At 42.6% G+C, this 8,688-nt stretch overlaps 1 protein-coding gene across 1 annotated transcript; it reads right to left on the reverse strand.

The window, feature by feature from the left end:
- Positions 1-5,653: 5,653 nt before the first annotated feature.
- On the reverse strand, positions 5,654-6,802 carry LOC139446554 (galactose-3-O-sulfotransferase 2-like). Its single transcript, XM_071227854.1, has one exon. It carries the CDS (start codon positions 6,800-6,802, stop codon positions 5,654-5,656), a length of 1,149 nt encoding a protein of 382 aa, XP_071083955.1.
- Between the last annotated feature and the right edge of the window lie 1,886 nt (positions 6,803-8,688).

Here is an 8,688-nt window from a genome sequence, read left to right on the forward strand (position 1 = left end):
AATACAGTTATCGGTACACAGCTTCTTTATATGCACACACCCAAACTATTAAGCAGCTGCAATTGACATATTTATAAGAGAAAGTCAACAGAACTGAAACGTATTTGTAACATGATATATACGAGTCGAGTTTGTATAAAAATGATACAGTTACTATTTCAGAGAAACCTTTATTTAAACGGTTAAGGTCTACCTGAAATCGGTTATCTACCTTGTGTAATCAGTAAATGACAATGGCAAGTCAACTTTGATTACCCTATATCATATATATATATACTCACAGGCAAAAGTAACGCAACTCGAGTGTGCAGTATAAATGTTATATATTTTCAACATTAAAGACAAGAAATACGAATAGGGCAAGATTGACAAAAAATTGACTGAAGACAGTTTACTGGATTAAAAGAAGATGACAATTGTTTTTTTCAAATGTTAAGGGCTTATACAGTTTCGGGTCAATACCCAAAATGTCAGTCAGTACCTGGTGTGACCAACATTAGCATTGATCACTGCCACACATCTGTACATTGAGTGGATCAGACGGTTTGTGAAGGCCCTAGGGATCCTGCTGCACACATCCAGAGCAGCTGTGCGTAGTTCATCGGCAGTTGTAGGAACTGGGCGCACATTGTGCAGACGCCTTTGAACCTCATCCCACAAGTGTTCGATGGGGTTCAGATCAAGGCTGAGGGCTGGCCACGGTAGAACACGGATGTTGTGTTGTTCCAGAAAGGCCATGGTGGCTTTGGCAACATGGGGACGAGCGTTTTCCTGCTGGAAAATGTGTTGTTGATGTTGTGCAAAAAATGGAACAACGTGGGGTCTGATCACTTGGTCGATATACCGCTGAGCAGTGAAGCCGTGTCCCCAACATTGACCAACATTCAGAGAGCACATGGGTCCAAGTCTCGCATTGAGTCCAATCCCTGCCCATATCACGACGCTAGGTCTACCCCATAGATCCCTTTCCACAACGTTTCCGTCAGCGAAACGATCACCTCGACGCCGCCAAATTCTGACTCTTCCGTCTGCATGGGAGACACATAAGCGATTTTCATCAGAGAAGATGACTTGCCTCCACTCACGATGACGCCAATTGTGATGACCCTGTGCCCACTGAAGTCGTGCTTATCGATGCCGTGGTTGGAGAACAGGACGACGTGCATGTCGGCGACATCTGAGGTTGTTGGAACGTCGGATTACAGTGTCCCGGCTAATGTGTCGATTATGTGTTCCTATGGTCTGTCGAGCACTTTCACTTGCAGTTAGGAACGGATGTTGCTGGTGTTGACGGGTAATCTGCCGATCTTGTCTAGGTGTGGGGACCCTAGGACGACCGCTCCGAGGAAGGTCATCTGTGGTCTGTGTAGCATTGTATCGATGCAGGAGACGGTAAATTGTGGTTAACGTTGAAATGACGGGCAACATCTTGGACAGACTCCCCAGCTTCCAAACGTCTCATAGCCTGGTTTCACTCAATTTGAGTTAGGCGTGGCATTGTTGACCAAAGAGTTGTAGGTCCGAGAATCGGTCACAGTTTTATACCCGCTGCATTTCTTGACAGTTTGTGCATTTTCAATTTCGCGAGAAATGGGTGCATGATACCCACATATTCATTGAAATGGTGCGTTTTGGCGATTCGATTTTTATGTTACGTTTTTACTCGGGGCTTCCAAAATGCAACCAAAAATATTGATCACACCATCAGGCTTCACTGCATGCTAAAACTCGTATCCATTTATGGTTCTGTGTTTGTTACCTATTTGCTTAAAACCACTTGCGTTTCTTTTGCGTGTGAGTATATTTATGGCAACACGTCATACCCTGAGTTTCGTGGACTAGCTTGAAGCATGAAAAAGATCGAAACATGATGGGTTATCATAGAATGGGTTCTCGGAAGAGTACCAAGTTCCATTCTGTCAAAACATTTATTTTAAATTTGCACACCACTATCCCAAATGACAAACTTAAGGACAAACTTCATTCCTTGATCCAAGTGTTTTTGTTACAAAACGTGGTGACCATAGATTCAGTAACGAATCTGTATTCCGAAGTTCAGCACAATTTGCAAATGCCATCTGGTGTTTACTGAGAAAACAATAGGTAAAAACTGGACTTCCTCATTGACAACAAGGCAAGAAGTAGGCATCCCCATAGGCACCGATTGTGCTCCCCTTCTTGTGGATCTGTTTCTTTATGCATAATTATGAATCTGAATTTCTGTTCGGTTTGGCAAAGTCAAAACAAGATAATTTTCCCAAGAGGTTTAACTTAAGCTTCAGGTATATCGATGAACTGATATCGTTGATATACTGATATATGTCGAGCAATATTCCAACAGCTCCAGCCCTTGATGTACATTTGGCAACTTTTGAGATACAATCGAGCATGCTCTTTCTACTAAGATTCCAAGGAGCGTCATACGAAGTTGTTTGATCAAGGTTACAACATTCAAGGCCTCAGTAAAACTTTCAAAAGGGTTTATGATAGACATGCGGAGGACATTTCCAATTATCACGAATCAGTGACAAAAAATTATGCCCGAGGCAATTCCCTATTTCGACTTGTACCATATGTTCCCGTGCTTTTTTCAGGTGAATAATTGACTTGACTTTGCGTGTGTTTTATGCAGAGATTTCTATTGCATATGGAAAGGGTTTTGTCGCTTTATTTCAATTTCAAGTGTGATATGCTACTATCGTTTGAATATATTTAAATGTTACCGCATGTCAAGATAGCTGTGTAGATTTGTGTTTTTATTTAGCAAGTTGGTCAGTTTGTTTATATTAAATACGGGCCAGTTTGTAACTCTTGCGCCCCTGCCAGCTATTGCAATGTGAATGGTTGGAATAATACCCTAAATATTAGGGTCGATTACCTATATATATCATCACCAGGATCATCTGTTCATATGCATATGCCCACAGGTAATACCTATATTTGGTATGACACGTCCTCAGTGTACCTTTGAAGATCGGGGGTGGAATAGGTCTTCAGCAACCCATGCTTGCCGTAAAAGGCGACTGTGCTTGTCGTAAAAGGCGACTAACGGGATCGGGTGGTCAGGCGCGCTGATTTGGTTGATGCATGTCATCGATCCCAATTGCGTGGATAGATGCTCATCATGTCAATCACTGGGTTATCTGGTCAAAACTCGATTATTTACAGACCGCCGTCATATAGCTGGAATATTGCTGAGTGCAGCGTTAAACAACAACCAACCAACCCAACATCCTCAATGCCGGATAGTTTTATGTTGTCACGCGAGTGTGCAGAAACAAGAGATTAAATTATACAGAAACTAGGCACGACGACTTTTGAACATATCCAGCCTGATTATCAATAATATAATAATAGAGGTGGACCACTTTCTCCAAGAACAGCATCATTACAAGCACTCAGAGGCAAAAACAGAATTATTTTTATATACTCAGTCTGAACTCTCTCAATTTGATCCACGAAGTTCGGATCCGTATGCTAGGATGGGCAGAACCATGCTATCGAAAATCTTCAGTGCAGTCGTAATTGGTAAGCCACCACACAAAGAGTGCAATCTGTATATGAGTAAGCATGCTTTCCCCGCCTGCTTTGCCAACACCTGTTTCGATCACGTCCAAACTAGTTTAGATGTAAATAAAGACCAAGAAATTTATAAAAAGGGATGGTTTCGATCTGAGAGCCCCTGTTATACCGTTTTTCATACTGCCGTACATATCCACCGTTTCGGAATACAAGAATCTTCGATTTTTTGTATATTTAGGTTCATACCCCATTTTTCACAGAAGTTGCTGACGTAATATATTTGTTCTTGGAGTTTGCCTGCGGAATCTGCAGAGTTAGCGACATCATTAGCAGAGAGAAGTGAACATATATTAGGATAATCTTCAGTTATAAAAATGCCTCTACAGTTTGAAGAAGTCATCTCAGTAACCACTTCGTTGATGTAAAATGAAAATAACATTGGGCTGAATATACATCCTTGGTGAGTACCAACCCAGCACTGATACAAGTCTGTGAAACATTTATCTGTCCGTACACAAGTCTGTAGGTTTGAGTACATATTTCGTAAAACAGTTAAAATATTTCCATGTATTCCATAGCTAATACGTCGATGCCAAAGTGAAGTGTGATTTACGCAATCCAAGGCTTTTGAGAAGTCTATAAGGTGAGGTGAAATGAGGTTTAACGTCGCGTCCAAGATTATTGCACTTATATAGCGACGTCTGTGTGTGTGTGTGTGTGTGTGTGTGCGTGACTGCTTGTACTAGTCCGGACTGATGCCGATTTATAGTGCTAGCTCACTGAGATACCATGCCGCAGTTTAACATCAATACCCCACTCAGACACAGTATACTGACTCCGAGACGACCAGTCCTTTTTTAGCCCCTTAATGCCGAACGCCAGACAGGGTAACAACAAGCACCATCTTTTAACGTCTTTTGGTATGACGCGCCTGGGGATCGAACCCTGGACCTTCCGCTCTCCGGGCGGACGCTCTACCACTAGACCACGGAGACGGTTGAGAAGTCTATAAAGAAAACATATAATCTGCCACCTGTTGATTTAGAGAGGTATTTTTTAATCATCCCCAAAGAGAAAACATGTTATACACCGTCGAATAACCTTTCCTGAACCCAGCTTGATTTTCATAAATAACATCATTTTCATGAGACCAATTTTGGAGTCTCTGGTTTAATATTTTGGTGAAAACCTTTCCAATCACTGGTAACAGAGAGATTCCTCTGTAGTTGTTGGATCAGATAAAGCCTTTTTTGAAGAGAGCATATGATTGCCTTGCACAATCAATCGGGAAATTCCCAGTTTTCATTATTTCATTAAATGAATTTATTAGTATCGGAGATATTTGAATTATAGAATGTTTAAGGAATTCCGATGAATTCCAACGCAACCTGCATCTTTATGACTGTCATATTATGTAATAAAGCGTGTTAGCTAAAAGCGGGAGAAAAGATACAGTTGTAAGATATTTTTCAGTTGATAGACCCCTGAAGAACCGGGTCTTCAGCAACCCGTGCTTGTCGTAAGAGGCGACAATCGGGGTGAGGTGGTCAGGCTCGCTTGATGATTGATGCATTTCATCGTATCCCAATTGCGTGAATCGATGCATGTTATCAATCACTGGATTGTCTGGTCCAGACTCGATTATTTACAGTCCGCCGTCATATAGCTGGAGGTGGCACAGGTGGCCCAGTCGTCTAAGGCGCCGCGATTCGCTGTGCAGAGTTGCGTCCCTTGGGCACACCAGAAACCTATGATTGTGGGTTCGAATCCCGGTTCGCCCCAATTTTGTTTCTAGGTTTGTCAGCACCATACCCGTGCTCGTGGGTTTCACCGAAGTGGTAAACGTCTGAGACCTGCATCACTTCGGGCTTTCCTCCCACATTAAGCTGACACGCCGTGATATAACTGGAATATTGTTAAAAGCGGCGTTAAACCCAACTCACTCACTCATATAGCTGGAATACTGCTGAGTGCGGCGTTAAACAACAAACACCAAACAAACAAAACCACTTTGATGAAGGACAAGGTATGGTGCTGACAAACCATGGAACTTTATCTTGGCGAAAAAAAGATTCGCACCAGGGATTAAGGGATCCTAGCACACATAAGGGACGCAACTCTGGGAGAGCCGTCACATGGGGAGTTTAATAAAGTAGGGTACATTTGGTCCTTCTTTCTTGAGGCGGGTGTAGATGCTCTTTTTCATCATCTCTACAGCTGAAACTTCAGTTTGTTCCATGTAGCTGCAGTCACAGAAGCCTACCCTAAACTTCTCATTCCACAGTGTAGCTCCCACAACGAGGACTCTACCCATGCCACGCGAGTCACCAGCGGCACAAAACCTTGCCACATACTGCTGAACACGGCGAAGGTTCTCCACTTCGTCCTTGAAAGACTCGTCTTGCTTTCTAATCTCCTCCCGAAGGCGTCTTGAAAAATGGTTATATAGAATATAGTCTAAATGTAAGAAATCTTTTGCTTTCGATGTTACCAATTTTGTCAAATGAACGGGCCTCTTTTGCTGTTTATTTTGTGCGATGTACAGAATGTCCTTGAGGCTCCAATTCAGTTTCCGTTTCAGAAGAACAATGGACTCTGGGAACAGGTCTGCATCAAGGATGAGGTCGAATCTAGAATCAAGCAGGGTTAGGTACTGCTTGAAGTAGGATAGGTTGCCGAAATGTTGAGGAGGAAAACCGAAGTCAAGTGCCATTCTGTTGTTGGTGTGAGAAAAATAAGCATCCTTGATCTCGTATTTACTTGGCTCCGATAGCAATGTGCTTACTGGATCGGGTCCTGGTATCTCTCGTAGATATTGAGTATTATAGTTAGTGAGGTAGAACCAAAATGCTGATACGAGACGTTTTATTGGTTCACGAATTATAGCAACGTATATTGTGTCTTTCGGTAGATAAGCTTCATAAACCTCCTTCTCGAAAATAGAATGAAGGCACGCAATATCAAATGACTTATTCCCAGGAGGTGGAAATAGTTTTCGTTTTCGCATGGCTGTAAATTGTCCAAAGTAGTGTCCCTTGCGAGGAATCACGAATGTTAGATGCCTTTGTTGTCCAAACCTGTAAAATATGTTAAATAGTGTAGAACTTGCACATTTATGGACTTTTAGGAAAGCTATGTGTCTTTTTTCTGCGTTATTGCCTTGGATAGGCCTCGATGACAGCGCCAGGTACTTAATGCACTTGTCCTGCGAAATATTGTGGGATGGTGTCGCCAAGACAGTGACAGAAGCTATCTTCGAAGCAGCCTTAACTGTGGCCATCATTGGAACACTTGGTTCAGTCCGTAAAAGGTCTCTCCACATCCTGAAGCATGCAAGGCAAAATGCGATGCCGAGAACAAGCTCTAGCCTGAAAAGGGACAAAGAGTTAGTTAGTGAGTTAGTGAGTTGGGTTTAACGCCGCTTTTAACAGTATTCCAGTCATACCACGGCGTGTCAGCTTAATGTGGGAGGAAAGCCCGAAGTGATGCAGGTCTAAGACGTTTACCACTTCGGTGAAACCCACGAGAACGGGTATGGTGCTGACAAACCTAGAAACATAATCGGGGCGAACCGGGATTCGAACCCACAATCATAGGTTTCTGGCGTGCCCAAGGGACGCAACTCTGCACAGCGAATCGCGGCGCCTTAGATGACTGGGCCACCCGTGCCCCAGGGACAAAGAGAGCAGTATAGGTTTGTATAGATACATGACTTACAATATATTTAAGGACTGACTGTGTATTGTTTTCGGTTAATTGGGGTATGAATCGAAAAACCGATGTGCATATAGTATAAATCCGCGAAGCGGATTCTTTCAAAAGTTGCCCATTGTTTGGACAATGAATATGCATGAATTTCGCTAAATGTCCTGCGCATGACGATACACCTGAGCAAAAGGGGAATTCCATCAACTGTAATAGTGGGATTCCCCGACATTCTGTAGTAATAACTATCGGTGGACGTGGCATTTCTTTTTACATTCATTGTGAAATGAATGCAATAACACGTGACCAATTCAGCTAATCAGAATGCAGGAATTTCAACGAACACAAGGAAAAAATAATTATTTTGTGAGTGATTTGGTGTGTTTGTGTACCAGGGCGCGGATCATGCGTCAGATATGACGTCTTTACCATGTCAGTTTGCTACTTTACTCATATGGACTATGCGTCAGACATAGGATCGGAAGATTCGTGGTTCGAATCCCATGTACACCAGTCACGGACCTCGGATCAGAGGGTCTGTATTCCAATTTCACTACATGGGATGAGCACGTTCAAATCAAGCACGCAAAACAAGCCTCACTACCCGAAATAGATGCTTTCTTTACGCTTCCCCTTTTGAATCGAAATAGAATTGTTGATATTCTTAGCAGCCCATGGGTGAGTGAGTGAGTTGGGTTTAACGCCGCTTTTAATAGCATTCCAGTTATATCACGGCGTGTCAGCTTAATGTGGGAGGAAAGCCCGAAATGATGCATGTCTCAGACGTTTACCACTTCGGTGAAACCCACGAGCACGGGTATGGTGCTGACAAATCTAGAAACATAGGACCGGGATTCGAACTCACAATCATAGGTTTCTGTTAAATTATGTATTTTTCCTTCAATTTATGCCATTTTGACCCCCTGAAAATTCACGAACACATATGCAAGCTTACTACCCAATGGAAATTGTGTACAGATACCTCCTTTATGCAATAGAAAAGGTTTAAGGTATACAGGACAATGTGGGAACGAAAATCTAGTTTTTCACCCCTGGACAACTGACTATAACATTCTGCAGGATTACCCTCAACACACACAACCATTGTGTCCGTCAACCAGTACATGGCAGCGGACGTTGGTGCCCTTGAATTATGTCTGCCACTCGCCATAGGAATGAGAAATCCTTGACCCGTAATGTAAACAAATTAAACTTCAGTCGCTCAGCATAGGCTATTTAGCAACATACCACTATTGCTTTTTTCTCCACCTTGTCCTCGTACTTTAGCTGCTATAGCTCAGGGTAAAATTATATTTTATTACACTACACACTACACAAACTTCTTTCTTAATTACATATTTTGAGTGATAGGGTCCTCATCGATCCCCGAAATCCCTATTGGGTGTGTCACGGGATCAGGTTGGATATACCCGCTGTTGATTTATTATTATGTTTTCTATT

Source organism: Haliotis cracherodii, unplaced genomic scaffold, assembly GCF_022045235.1.
Source record: "Haliotis cracherodii isolate W230 unplaced genomic scaffold, xgHalCrac1.p SCAF_6, whole genome shotgun sequence".
NCBI lineage: Eukaryota > Metazoa > Mollusca > Gastropoda > Lepetellida > Haliotidae > Haliotis > Haliotis cracherodii.

Coding starts and splice junctions, on each gene's coding strand:
- LOC139446554 (XM_071227854.1), bottom strand. CDS start 6,802: ATGGCCACAGTTAAGGCTGCTTCGAAGATAGCTTCTGTCACTGTCTTG.